Source organism: Ornithorhynchus anatinus, chromosome 13, assembly GCF_004115215.2.
Source record: "Ornithorhynchus anatinus isolate Pmale09 chromosome 13, mOrnAna1.pri.v4, whole genome shotgun sequence".
NCBI classification, from domain to species: domain Eukaryota; kingdom Metazoa; phylum Chordata; class Mammalia; order Monotremata; family Ornithorhynchidae; genus Ornithorhynchus; species Ornithorhynchus anatinus.
In genome coordinates, this window is record NC_041740.1 from 1,322,980 (window position 1) to 1,337,073 (window position 14,094).

General features: G+C 57.4%; 1 protein-coding gene across 1 annotated transcript; it reads right to left on the reverse strand.

The window, feature by feature from the left end:
• Nucleotides 1–1,434: 1,434 nt before the first annotated feature.
• IBA57 (iron-sulfur cluster assembly factor IBA57) lies at nucleotides 1,435–9,367 on the reverse strand. The gene is made up of 3 exons (XM_029077238.2): nucleotides 8,906–9,367; nucleotides 3,887–4,224; nucleotides 1,435–2,782 (listed from the first exon to the last, which is right to left on the reverse strand). The coding sequence occupies exons 1-3, from the start codon at nucleotides 9,226–9,228 to the stop codon at nucleotides 2,391–2,393; spliced, it is 1,053 nt and encodes a 350-aa protein (XP_028933071.1). The 5' UTR covers nucleotides 9,229–9,367; the 3' UTR covers nucleotides 1,435–2,390.
• Nucleotides 9,368–14,094: the final 4,727 nt, after the last annotated feature.

Below are 14,094 nucleotides of genomic sequence, written 5' to 3' on the forward strand. Positions count from 1 at the left end.
GGTCTTAATTCCTATTTTACAGATGAGGTAAGGACGGCACAGAGAAGTGAAGTGACTCATCCAAGGTCACACAGCAGACCAGGCCTTCCCCGACTAAATCCTCCTTTCCTCTTCTCCCACTCCCTTCTGCGTCAACCTGACTCATTCGCTTTACTCATCCCAGCCCCACACCACTTAGGTCAGTATCTCTCATTTATTTTTTTCTTATTTATGTCTGTCTCACCCTCTAGACCGTCAGCTCGTTGTAGGCAGGGAGTGCGTCTGTTTATTGTTATTAAATAAAACCCACGTCCTTCTGGCTCCCAGGCTCCACGCGCTAGGCCGTGCTGCCTCTGTTTCAGTGTTTAATGCAGTGTTTACAACCGCAATTATTATTAGTGGCATTGTAAAATGCTATCCTTTGTCTCACAGCATTGATATAATAATAACGGTGGTATTTGTTAAGCGCTCACTACGTGCCGAGCGCTGTTCTAAGCGCTGGGGTAGATACAGGGTCATCGGGTTGTCCCACGTGAGGCTCACCGTCTTCATCCCCATTTTACAGATGAGGTCAGTGAGGCCCAGAGAAGTGAAGTGACTCGCCCACAGTCACACAGCTGACAAGTGGCGGAGCCGAGATTCGAACCCGCGACCTCTGACTCCCAAGCCCGGGCTCCTTCCACTGAACCACGATATAATAATAAAAATAATGACGGTACTTGTTACTGTGTGCCAAGCACTGTTCTAAGCGCTGGAGTAGATACAAGGTAGTCAGGTTGTCCCACGCGGGGCTCACAGTCTTCCTCCCCATTTTCCAGACGAGGTGACCGAGGCACAGAGGAGTGAAGCGACTTGCCCCAAGTCACCCAGCTGACAAATGGTGGAGCCGGGATGAGAACCCACGGCCTCGGACTCCCAAGCCCGGGCTCTTTCCACTGAGCCACGCTGCTTCTCTGTACCAAGAGAAAGAAAAAAAAAATGAAAAAGATCTGAAAAATAGAAGAAATGCAAAATTTGAAAATTTTTATAAGCACCATTCTTATTATTATTGGTGTAGGGCTTCGATCACGGGCCAAAAATGCGTCACGTACATCCAATTTATCGATCAGTGTTATTTGCTGAACGCTTACTGTCCCTTTTCCACTAAACGATAGAGTTCAAAATCTCCCTTTGTACTTAAAGCCACTATTACACTTGACAGCACACACCGTCGGGTGTAATTTTCCTTATCCCTACTTTATTTTATTGTCCGTCTGCCCCTCTGGACTGTAAACTCGTTGTGGGCAGGGGCCGTGCCCGCCAACTCTGTTGTACATCCTCTCCCAAGCAGTCGGTAGAGTGCTTTGCATACAGTAAGCGCTCAATAAATATCACCGATGTGGACGGTGATGGTTACTGATAGGTCAAAGCCGCAGCAGCGGACACAAGTCAGGAAAGAAACAGCTGAACGGGTAGTTGAACGAACAGATAAATACGTATATCTTTATTCATTTATTAGATTGTTTTAAGCAGCAAAGGTACGAGGCTCGACTCTCCCACCGGACTCTATTTTAATTCGACTTGCCAAAGGGCCGATTTCTCTGCTGGTGATGGCAACGGTCTGGCCCTGAAAGGCTCCAAAGAACCGATTTTTCCAGGTGCTCGAGGAAGACGAGCGGGAGAGCCGACGATCCGTTTGCGTCGGCTGCGGTGATCCCCGGGTCCTCTCGATGCGGACGCTACAGAAGCCGGGAGCCACGCGAGATGAGGTACTCGAAGCGACAACAAACAAATCCTTTCCTTCCCGGGTGCGGGCCCTCCTCTGCGGGGGCTGTCCGTCTCTGTTTTTCCCCAGACTGGCCCCCCGCGAGATGTCGGACTGTAAGAGCGCGGCCACCCCCGACCCCGGCCCTTCTGGAGCGCCGGCACGTCCGGACCCTGGGTGTCCGAAAAGCAGGCCGTCCTCCCCCCCTCCCCGCCGGGCCCCCAAATCGAGCATCCCGGACCTCGAGGACGAGGTCCGGCAGCCCGGGTCGGGACGACGACGTCGTCGTGGCCGCAGAACCCGTGCCCGACGGTGAGCCTGACCTCCGAACCCTGACCCCGTGACCTTTCGGTCCCTCCCCCCCCCCCCACGCACACACCGCTGGCTCGTGACCTAACGACCACCTGGTGCCCGCTCAGTGGCCCGTTTTCCACCTGACAAGAAGGTGGGGAAGGAGGAGTGTCGTCGTGCCCCCCGGTATTCGGAGCAGGAGCCCGGGGAGGTTCAGTGACTCACCGGGCATCGGCCAGCAGGCCGGGAGCGGAGCCGGGGCTCCAACCGGGGACAGCGGCCCCCCGTCCCCGCGCTTCCGCCCGCCCCCGCCGGGACGGGGCGGCACCCACCGGGCGTCCGCGCCCGGGCAGGGCGGCGAGGGCACGGGCCGGCGTCACTTGCCGGCCCGGGGCCACCAGTCGGGCACGGAAGGCGTCAGCCCCAGGCGGGAGCCGTCATCCAGCCGTACGTGCAGGGCTTCCCTGACGTTTTCCGATCGCAGCAGGGCCAGGCCCACCTGGCCCTCCCCGGCCCGGAACTTCCCGGCGGGCTTCCCGGCCGCGGTGTGGACGGCGGCCCCGGGCGGCAGCCCCCCGGGCGGCGGGGCCTTCTCCAGGCGCACGGGGAAGAGGCGCTTGCGGATGACGCCCGTGTGGTGGGTGCGGGCCGTCAGCTCCTGGCCCACGTAGCAGCCCTTGGTGAAGCTGACGCCGTTCATGAAGGCCAGGTTGGACTCCAGGGGCAGGGCCGCGCCGGGGGGAAGGTCTCTCACCCCTTCGGGAATTCCTGCCGAGACAAGGGGGCGTCGAGGGGGGTACGGAGCCCCCGAGGCGCGAGTCCCGGAGCCCCCCTCCTCCGCCGTCACTCCACCTGGGCTCTAGACCCCATCCGCACACTTGGCTTCCTCTAATGCCAACCTTCTCCCGGTCCCTCGATCTCGTCTATCTCATCACCCACCTCTTGCCCGCGTCCCGCCTCTGGCACGGAATGCCCTCCCTCTTCCGCCATCACTCTCTCCTCTCCACCGTCTTAATCCCCATTTTACAGGCAACCGAGGCGCAGGGAAGTGAAGTGACTGGCCCGAGGTCACCTAAGAGAGAAGGGGCGGAGCCGGGATTAGAACCCAGGTCCTTGTGACTCCCGGGCCCGGGCTCTCTCCGCCAGGCCACGCTGTCTCCCTTGATGGATTCACTCAATCGTATTTATTGAGCGCTTACACTGTGCAAGCGCTCCTCCTGAGAGCGCACCTCCTCCAGGAGGCCTTCCCAGACTGAGCCCCCCTTTCCCTCTGCTCCCCCTCCTCTTCCCTCCTCCCGCCCTCCGCTCTTCCCCCCTTCCCCTCCGGCCTGTGCTCATCTGTACATATTATTTATTACTCTATTTATTTTGCTAATGAGGTGTACACCCCCACGATTCTATTTATCTCGATGACGCTGTCTTGTTCTTATGTTCTGCTTCGCTCCGCTGTCCGTCTCCCCCGTTTACACCGCGAGGGATGGTCTCTCTCTGCCGCCGAATTGTCCGTTCCAAGCGCTTGGCCCAGTGCTCTGCACACAGTAAGCGCTCAGTCAATACTCCTGAATGAATGACCGCGTGCCAAGCACTGTAGAGAAGCAGCGTGGCTCAGAGAAGCAGCGTGGCTCAGTGGAAAGAGCCCGGGCTTTGGAGTCAGCGGTCATGGGTTCGAACCCCAGCTCGGCCACTTGCCAGCCGTGTGACTTGGGGCGAGTCACTTCACTTCTCGGCGCCTCAGTGACCTCATCTGTAAAACGGGGATGAAGACTGGGACGCCCCACGTGGGACAACCCGTGTCTACCCCAGCGCTTCGAACGGTGCTCGGCACATAGTAAGCGCTTAACAAATACCAACATTATTACCGCCGATCCTTACCATTCCGGTAGCGGTGCTCCCGGTACTCCCGGGCGCTGCCCAGCCGGCCGCCGGCCACCACCTCCCCGCCGGCTTCTTCCTTCCCGGTGACCAGCCTCCAGCCCATGCACGGCGCCCGGGGGTCCGGGGTCCACAGCAGAGCCCCCGGGGGCCGCTGCGGCCCGTCGCCCCCCGCCTCGCCCCCGGGCAGGACGGCCCACAGGGAGACGTCGGGGCAGGGGGAGACGGCCACCTTCCTGCGGATCCGGTAGCCCAGCAGGTGCTTCTGCAGCGCGGTCAGCACGGTCCGGTCGCCCTCTAGCAGGAAGTGAGGCTCCTCGTCCGGACGCTCGTGGACTCTGGGAGGACCGGGCCCGGCCGGGGACAAACCGGGTCACCGAGGGGTGCCGCGGCCCCACCTCATTCTCCCTGGCCGCTCGCCCTCTTCACAGCCGGCACCCCCATCCCGGGGGGCGCGCCGCACACCGAGCTCTGAAGGGCGCCCCAGACCCCACCCCCGGGGTCCCCGGGTCAGTGTCCAGTCACCTGTATTTTATTCATACTACTAATAATCCAGGCGGTCAGTTGGGTTTGATTATTAATCATGGTGGTATCTGTTAAGCGCTTACTATGTGTAAAGCACTCTTCTAAGCACTGGGGGGGATACGAGGTCAGCAGGTCGTCCCACGGTGGGGCTCCCGGTCTTCATCCCCATTTGACAGACGAGGTCACGGAGGCCCAGGGAAGTGACTCGCCCCAAGTCACCCAGCTGCCGAGCGGCGGAGCCGGGATTAGAACTCGTGACCTCTGACTCCCGAGCCCGGGCTCTCTCCACTGAGCCACGCCGCTCCTCTGATAGTAATAATAACAGTGGTATCTGTTAAGCCCTTACTACGTGCCAAGCGCTGTTCTGAGCACTGGGGTAGATACAAGTTCATCAGGTCAGACACAGTGCCGGTCCCACATTCTTATCCCCATTTTACAGATGAGGAAATCAAGGCACAGAGAAGTGAAGTGACCCCCCCCCCCCCCCCCACGGCAGACGTGTAGCGGAGCCGGGACTGGAAGCCAGGTCCCTCCGACGCCCAGGCCCGTGCTCCATCCACCGAGCCGCACTGCTTCTGTGTGCACAGCACTGGACTAAACCCTTGGGAGAGGAAAACGGCAGAGATGCATTCCCTGGCCACAACTAGCTGACAGCCTGGAGACGGGGATTAGAACCCAGACCCCTCTGTCTCCCGGGGCCCCGGGTGGGTTTATTGGCTGACCCGGGGGGCTGGTGAGTCGTCGTCGCCCCGGTGGCCCCACGAACCCAGTCCTGGTGGGTTATCCGAATACTAATGTTGGTATTTGTTAAGCGCTTACTATGTGCACAGCGCTGTTCTAAGCGCTGGGGGAGATACAGGGTCACCCCACGTGAGGCTCACAGTTAATCCCCATTTTACAGACGAGGTCACTGAGGCCCAGAGAAGTGAAGTGACTCGCCCACAGTCACACGGCTGACAAGTGGCAGAGCCGGGATTCGAACCCATGATCTCTGACTCCCAAGCCCGGGCTCTTTCCACTGAGCCACGCTGCTGGTCAGTCAAGGTAATTTATCGCGCGCTTACTGTGTGCACAGAACAGTACTAAACGCTTGGGAGAGCGCAATATGACAATTATCATATTCCTTTTATTATTTTATTTTGTTAATGAGATGTACATCCCCTTGATTCTATTTATTGCTGTTGTTTTAATGAGATGTCCAGCCCCTTCACTCGATTTATTGCGATTGTTTTTGTCTGTCTCCCCCGATTAGACCGTAAGCCCGTCAGTGGGCAGGGACCGTCTCTATCTGTTGCCGATCTGTCCATTCCAAGCGCTTAGTCCAGGGCTCTGCACCTAGTAAGCGCTCAATAAATACTATGGAATGAATGAACATTCCCTGCCTGAGCTGGCTGCGGGCAGGGCTTGTCTCCCTTTATTGCCGAATCGTACTTTCCAAGGCCTCAGTACAGTGCTCTGCACACAGTAGGCGCTCAATAAATACGACCGAATGACGGCCTTTCCTTAGAAGGCTCCACGACAATCCTCCAGGAGCCCATTGTGAGCAGGGAATGTGTCTGTTTATTGCAATATTGTATTTTCCCAAGCGCTTAGCACGGTGTTCGGCCCAGGGTAAGCGCTCAGTACGACTGAATGAAAGGACATTTGTCAGCTCCTAACTGCAGTGGTCCCGCCCGGGCTCCTAGGCCTGCTCTTCCCTGATAAGAGCAGATAAGAGAAAGCAGCGTGGACCAGTAGATAGAGCAGGAGCCCTGGAGTCAGAAGGACCTGGGTTCTAATCCCAGCGCGGCCAACTGTCTGCTGTGTTCCCTCGGGGAAGTCACTTCACTTAATAATAATAATACTGTTGGTATTTGTTAAGCGCTTACTATGTGCCGAGCGCTGTCCTGAGCGCTGGGGGGATACAAGGTGATCAGATTGTCCCCCGTGGGGCTCCCGGTCTTCATCCCCATTTTCCAGATGAGGGAACTGAGGCCCAGAGAAGTGAAGTGACTCGCCCACCGTCACCCGGCTGACAAGGGGCAGAGCAGGGATTCGAACCTATGACCTCTGACTCCCAAGTCCGGGCTCTTTCCACTGAGCCACGCTGGAAAGGGCACAGGTTTAGGAGTCAGGGGTCCTGGGTTCGAATCCCAGCCCTACCACTCGTCAGCTGGGTGACGGTGGGCGAGTCACTTCACTTCTCTGGGCCTCCGGGACCTCATCTGTCAAATGGGGATGAATAATAATAATAATGGTGGTATTTGTTAAGCGCTGACTATGTGCAGAGCGCTGTCCTAAGCGCTGGGGGGATACAAGGTGATCAGATTGTCCCACGTGGGGCTCCCGGTCTTCATCCCCATTTTCCAGATGAGGGAACTGAGGCCCAGAGAGGTCAAGCGACTTGCCCACCGTCACCCAGCTGACAAGCTGAGAAGCAGTGTGGCTCAGTGGAAAGAGCGCAGGCTTTGGAGTCAGAGGTCATGGGTTCGAATCCCAGCTCGGCCACTTGTCAGCTGTGTGACTTTGGGCAAGTCACTTGACTTCTCGGTGCCTCAGTTACCTCGTCTGTAAAATGGGGATTAAGACTGTGAGCCCCACGTGGGACAACCTGATTCCCCTGTGTCTACCCCAGCGCTTAGAACAGTGCTCGGCACATAGTAAGCGCTCAACAAATACCAACATTATTATTATTATTATTATTATTAAGGGGCAGAGTCGGGATCTCTGTTACCTTAACTGAAAGAAGGGGATTAAGACTGTGAGTCTTATAGGGAACGGGGACTGGGTCCAACCTGATTAATTTGTACCTACCCCAGCGCTGAGTACAGTGACTGGCACGTAGTAAGCGCTTAATAAATAGCATTAAAAAAAAAAAAGAGTGGCCAGGTCATGGGACATGACTCGGGGCCATGGAGTGGCCAAGTTGGGGTGGCTGGGCCCGAGAGGCAGCGGTCCCGGGCTAATAACGGTGGTTTGTGTTACGTGCTTACCCTGTGCTAAGCACTGTACTGAACACTGGGGTAGATCCAAGATCATCAGGTCCCCGTCCCTCAGTTGGACTCGCAGTCAAAGTACGAGGAAGAACTGGCAGTGAATCCCCATTTTGCAGATGAGGGAACCGAGGCCCAGTGAAGTGACTAGCCCAAGGTCACACACCAAGCAAGTGGAGAAGCAGCCTGGCTAAGCGGCGAGAGCCCGGGCTGGGGAGTCCGAGGTCATGGGTTCGAATCCAGGCCCTGCCACTTGTCAGTTGGGTGACTGTGGGCGAGTCACTTCACTTCTCTGGGCTTCAGTGACCTCATCTGGAAAATGGGGATGAAGACTGGGAGCCCCACGTGGGACAACCTGATGACCCTGCATCTCCCCCAGCTCTCAGCACAGTGCTCTGCACATAGTAAGCGCTTAACAAATACCAACATCATTATTATTATTAGGACAATGCTCTGCACATCGTAAGCGCTTAACAAGTGCCAACATTATTATTATTAGGACAGCGCTTGGCAAAGAGTAAGCGCTTAAGAAATGGGGCTCAGTGGAAAGGGCCTGGGCTGGGGAGTCAGAGGTCATGGGTTCGACTCCCGTCTCTGCCCCTTGTCAGCTGTGTGACTGTGGGCAAGTCACTTCACTTCTCTGGGCCTCAGTTCCCTCATCTGTCAAATGGGGATGAAGACTGGGAGCCTCACGTGGGACAACCTGATGACCCTGTCTCTCCCCCAGCGCTTAGAACAGTGCTCTGCACATAGTAAGCGCTCAACAAATACCAACATCATCATCATTATTATTACCCCAGCGCTTAGAACAGCGCTCTGCACATAATAAGTGCTCAACAAATGCCAACATCATCATCATTATTATTACCCCTGCGCTTAGAACAGCGCTCTGCACATAGTAAGCGCTCAACAAATACCAACATCATCATTATTACTACCCCAGTGCTTAGAACAGCGCTCTGCACATAGTAAGCGCTCAACAAATACCAACATCGTCATTATTATTATTACCCCTGCGCTGAGAACAGCGCTCTGCACATAGTAAGCGCTTAATAATAATGTTGGCATTTGTTAAGCGCTTACTACGTGCAGAGCACGCACATAGTAAAGGCTTTGGAATCAGAGGTCATGGGTTCGAATCCCGGCTCGGCCACTTGTCAGCTGTGGGACTGTGGGCAAGTCACTTCACTTCTCGGGGCCTCAGTGACCTCATTTGTAAAATGGGGATGAAGACTGGGAGCCCCACGTGGGACGACCCGATTCCCCTGTGTCTACCCCAGCGCTTAGAACAGTGCTCGGCACATAGTGAGCGCTTAACAGATACCAACATTATAATAATAATAATTAATAATTGTTAATAATTATAATATAACATATACCATATTATATATTATATTATATATAATATAGTATGTATTATGTTATAATTATTATATAAGAGCACTCCACCATTATTTTATTTATGATGATTTCGATTAAAACCTCCTCCAGCGCCCGGGGGGGGGGGGAGGGGGGGGTGTACCTGTAGAGGATGACGTCATAGAGGCTGCGGCCCTGCACGTTGAGGCAGTGGGCGTAGCGGGCGCGCGGGGCGTCGGTGACGTCAGGGCCCAGGCGCGGCAGCTCATTGGTCAGCAGCCCCTGGAGGAAGGGCTCGGCGTCGGGGCCGCGCACGCGCAGCGCCGCGCGCTCGCTGAGGGCGAAGCACGACCAGCCCCGCGCGCCCGGACCGGCCCCGACCCCCACCCCGACCCCGACCCCGACCCCGACCGTCCGCAGCCACCCGGCGCCGGGGAACGGGGCCGCCCGCCGCAGCCCAGCCCCGAGGCCTCCCGCCGCCGCCATCTTGGAGAAGGGCAGCGACCCGCGGGCCCGGCCTCGTCACGGCGCCCCCTGCCGGCCCAACGGCCGTGCGCATGCGCGAGTGTGCTTCCCTGGGAGGGTGCGCATGCGCGAGTGTGCGGGCGCCCCCCCCGGGAGAGTGCGCATGCGCAAATGTGCGCCCTTGGGAGGGTGCGCATGCGTGAGCTCCCTCCCTCCCCCCCTCCCTCCCTCCCTCCCTCCCCCCCTTTCATTCATCCTTGCAATCGTATTGATTGAGCGATGATTGAATTTTTTTATTACTATTATTATTCAGTCGTTATTATTGAGCGCCCCGCACACAGAAAGCGCTGGATAAGTATGACTGAACGACCGACTAGGAGTAGGAGCAAAGGATAGGCTGCCTATTGAGAAGCAGCGTGGCACAGGAAAGAGCACAGGTTTAGGAGTCAGGGGTCATGGGTTCGAATCCCAGCTCTGCCACTTAATAATGATAATAATAATGTTGGTATGTGTTAAGCGCTTACTATGTGCAGAGCACTGTTCTAAGCGCTGGGGCAGAGACAGGGTCATCAGACTGTCCCACGTGAGGCTCCCAGTCTTCATCCCCATTTGACAGATGAGGGAACTGAGGCCCAGAGAAGTGAAGTGACTCGCCCACGGTCACACAGCTGACAAGTGGCGGAGCCAGGATTCGAATCCATGACCTCTGACTCCCAAGCCCAGGCTCTTTTCACTGAGCCACAATGGAAAGAGCACAGGTTTAGGAGTCCGGAGTCCTGGGTTCGAATCCCAGCCCTACCACTCGTCAGCTGGGTGACGGTGGGCGAGTCACTTCACTTCTCTGGGCCTCCGGGACCTCATCTGTCAAATGGGGCTGAATAATAATAATAATGGTGGAATTTGTTAAGCGCTTACTATGTGCAGAGCGCTGTTCTAAGCGCTGGGGGATACGAGGCGATAAGGTGGTCCCACGTGGGGCTCCCGGTCTTCATCCCCATTTTCCAGATGAGGTCACTGAGGCCCAGAGAAGTGAAGTGACTTGCCCAAAGTCCCACAGCTGTCAAGTGGCCGAGCGGAGATTCGAACGCATGACCTCTGACACCCAAGCCGGGGCTCTTTCCGACTGTGAGCCTCCCGTGGGACAACCTGATGACCCTGGATCTCCCCCAGCGCTTAGAACAGTGCTCTGCACACAGTAAGCACTTGTCAGCTGCGTGACTGTGGGCGAGTCACTTCCCTTCTCTGTGCCTCAGTTCCCTCATCTGTCAAATGGGAATGAAGACCGGGAGCCTCACGTGGGACAGCCTGATGACCCTGGATCTCCCCCAGCGCTTAGAACCGTGCTCTGCACATAGTAAGTGCTTAACGAATACCAACATTATTATTATTCCCTTCTCTGTGCCTCAGTTCCCTCATCTGTCAAATGGGGATGAAGACTGGGAGCCTCGGGTGGGACAACCTGATGACCCCGGGTCTCCCCCAGCGCTTAGAACCGTGCTCTGCACATAGTGAGCGCTTAACAAATACCACCATCATTATTAACAAATACCAACGTCATTACTGAGGCGGGGAAGGGAGCAGCAGCTTCCAACCTCCCAGCCCTGACACCGGAATTCCAGGTTGGGAGCCCGACTTTTTTCCCTCCAGTTGCAAAGTTTCCCAGGGCTCCCTGACCCTCTCCCGGGCTTCCGCTTCCCACCGCCGGGCCCGGCTCCCGACCTGGAATTCCGGTGTCAGGTGTTCTCCGACGGCCCCGTGCCCCAAGCCGGGCGGGCCGGGGGAGGCCGCGTTCCTCCGCCGCATTCTTGGCAGCTCTTTAGACGGGGGGCACCGGGGAGAGGAAATCTCCCCGCACCCCCTGCCCCCTGCCATGGGAAGGAGCCGGCAGGAAACTGCCAAGGCAGGAAACCCCACGGCCTCGCCCCCACACCCACCCGGCGTCACGGCTATCTACTGAGCGCCTGACGGGTGCCGAGCGCTGCGCCGAGCCCTTGGGAAAATTCCAAAGAATAAGACGACAACTCAAGACTCAGAGCCGCGGGGCCTAGGGGAGAGAGCCCGGGGACCTCACCGTGGGCAGTTTATTGACAGACTGTGCTCTCCCAACCGCCGAGTTCAGTGCTCTGCATACGGTAAGTGTTCAGCAAATACAACTGAACGAAGGAAGGGACCTGGGTTCTAATCCCGGCTCCCGTCGCTCGTCTGCTGAGGTGAGTCACTTCACTTCTCCGGGCCTCAGTTCTAGTCGCCCGAGTCCTCTTCTCCCTCTCCCTTCCGCGCCGCCCTGACGTGCTCCTTCGTTCGTCCGCCCTCCCGTCCCCACAGCACCTAAGTGTAGAGCGGGAATTTATGCTCAGAACAGCGCTTGGCACATAGTAGGCGCCTAACAAATACCAACATTAGTATTATCTCATTATTTAGATTAATGTCTGCCTCCCCCTGTAGACTGTGAGCTCGTTGTGGGCGGGGAATGGGGCTGTTGGTGGTTGTATTGGCCTCTCCCAAGCGCTTAGGACAGGTGCTTTGCACAGGGTAAGCGCTCAATAAGCACCAGGGGGTTTAGCTCACCAAAGGTAGACCATTCGAATGCAGATCAAGAGGTCCCCGTTTCAAATCCGGGGGCCCCGCGCTAACATTTTGAGAAGCAGCGTGGCGCAGTGGGTAGAGCACGGGATGCAAAGGTCATGGGTTCTAATGCCGCTCCGCCATATGTCCTGAGCCCGGCATCGGGCAGGGATTGTCTCTATCTGTGGCCGAATTGTCCATTCCAAGCGCTTAGTACAGTGCTCTGCACATAGTAAGCGCTCAGTACATACTATTGAATACGTCCGCTGGGTGATCTAGGGTGAGTCACTTCACTTCTCTGGGCCTCGGTTCCCTCAGCTGTAAAATGGGGATGAAGACCGGGAGCCCCACGTGGGCCGACCCGATTCCCCTGCGTCTCCCCCAGCGCTGAGAACGGCGCTCGGCACATAGTAAGCGCTTAACAAATACCGACATTATTATTATTATATCTCATTTTATTTATTTCTATTCCTGTCTCCCCCTCTGGACCGTCGACCCGTTATGGGCGGGCAATGTGTCGGTTATATTATGTCGTACTCTCCCAAGCGCTTAGTACAGGGGTCTGCACACAGTAAGCGCTCAGTAGAGACGATGGACTGACGGATTGAGGAAGCGGTGGAGCCGGGATGAGAACCCAGGTCCCCTGACTCCCAGGCCCATCCAATTCCCACCAGGCCAGGGTATTTCTCATCCCGTCCATCCCCCTGTCTCCAGGCGAGGCTCAGCCCCCGTTTTGTGGTGAAGGACTGGGGAGGGTCACTGCTTCTCCCTCCCCCACCAGCCCTTCCTTCTTCCACCATTCCCATTTATTCCTTCATTCGATCAAATTAATCATCACGATGATGGTATTTGTTAAGTGCTTACTTTGTGCCAGGGTGGATACAAGCTAAACATGTTGGACCCGATCCCTGTCCCACCCGGGGCCTAGGCTCTCAATCCCCATTTTCCAGATGGGGTAACTGAGGCACGGAAAAGTGAAGGGATTTGCCCAAGGTGACAGAGCAGAGAAGTGGCGGAGCTGGGATTAGAACCCGGATCCGGGGAAGCAGCGTGGCTCAGTGGAAAGAGCCCGGGCTTCGGAGTCAGAGGTCACGAGTTCGACTCCCGGCTCTGCCACTTGTCAGCCGGGTGACTGTGGGCGAGTCGCTTCGCTTCTCTGTGCCTCAGTCGCCTCATCTGGAAAACGGGGATCAACCGTGAGCCTCACGTGGGACGACCCGATGACCCCGTATCTCCCCCGGCGCTTAGAACGGTGCTCGGCACACAGTCAGCGCTTAACAAATACAAATACCAACGTTATCATCCTTCTGACTTCCAGGCCCACGCTAGGCCGTGCTGTGAGTGCGCAGAGCACTGAGCTGAGCGCTTAGGAGAGGACGATAATACACCCTGACACCTTCCCTGCCCGCAGTGAGCCGAGGGTCTATCCCCTTCGCCCCCGCAATCGTCTCCCCCTCATCCCCTCGCCCGCCCGGTCAGCTAGAGGTACAGACTCCACCACTCTGGGCGTTATTGTAAATAAAAAGAAAGTTTTATTTTGGTTTGGTTAGTGTCGGGAACCGAGAGGAGGGGAGGGGGGCATCGCCGGAACATAGGTGGCACGGGAAAAACGGTGGAGAGTTCTCCACCCGCCCGACACCGAGGGGACCCGAGCCCGGACGCCAGCTCACACCCCTTTTGCCAAGGCCAGTTGGGAACTTCAAGTATTTTCCAGGGGTCGGACAGCAAGGAGGACCCCCCCGAGGGCGGCGGTGGGGTGTGTTCTGGACGCCCGCTTCGGGGAGAGCACGGTACCGGGTGCTGCCTCGGGGCGGACTACTGTCCTGGGCACCCGTCGCGTGCAGAGTACTGTACCGGGCGCCTGCCGCGTGCAGAGAGCCGTCCTAGCCGTCCGCCGCGGGGAGAACGCTCTTCTGGGTGCTCGCCGGCGCAGGGCCCCGTCCTGAGTGCAGAGTGCCGTACTGAGCGCCTGCTGCACGCCCTGAGCTGCCCTAGCTGCCCGCTCTCTGCGGAGCGCTTTGGGGGGGGCACCCCTATGGGTAGGGCGCTGGACTGGGCGCCCACTGTGTTCAGAACGCTGTACCGGGCGCCCTCCGAGTACGAATCGCCGGCCTGGGCGGAATCCAAAGGAGAGATGAGGGAGCAGGATGTTGGAAAGTGGGGTGGCCTATCATGGGCTGGGGGGCGGGGGAGGGGGCGGCCAGTAGCCCTCCCCCCCCCCCGTTCCCCAGCCCACCCACCCCTCTCCCCAGCGGCCTGCTGACCCCCGGGGACCCCCGGGCCGCTCCTCCCCAGCCTCGGAGAAACTCGCCAAGCCCCGCA

Excerpts from the sequence above, each read along its gene's own strand:
- IBA57 (XM_029077238.2), bottom strand. The coding sequence starts at position 9,228 with ATGGCGGCGGCGGGAGGCCTCGGGGCTGGGCTGCGGCGGGCGGCCCCG. Across the intron at positions 4,225-8,905 it reads TATGACGTCATCCTCTACAG|AGTCCACGAGCGTCCGGACG; the intron begins GTACACCCCCCC and ends CGGTCCTCCCAG. Across the intron at positions 2,783-3,886 it reads GGAGCACCGCTACCGGAATG|GAATTCCCGAAGGGGTGAGA; the intron begins GTAAGGATCGGC and ends TTGTCTCGGCAG.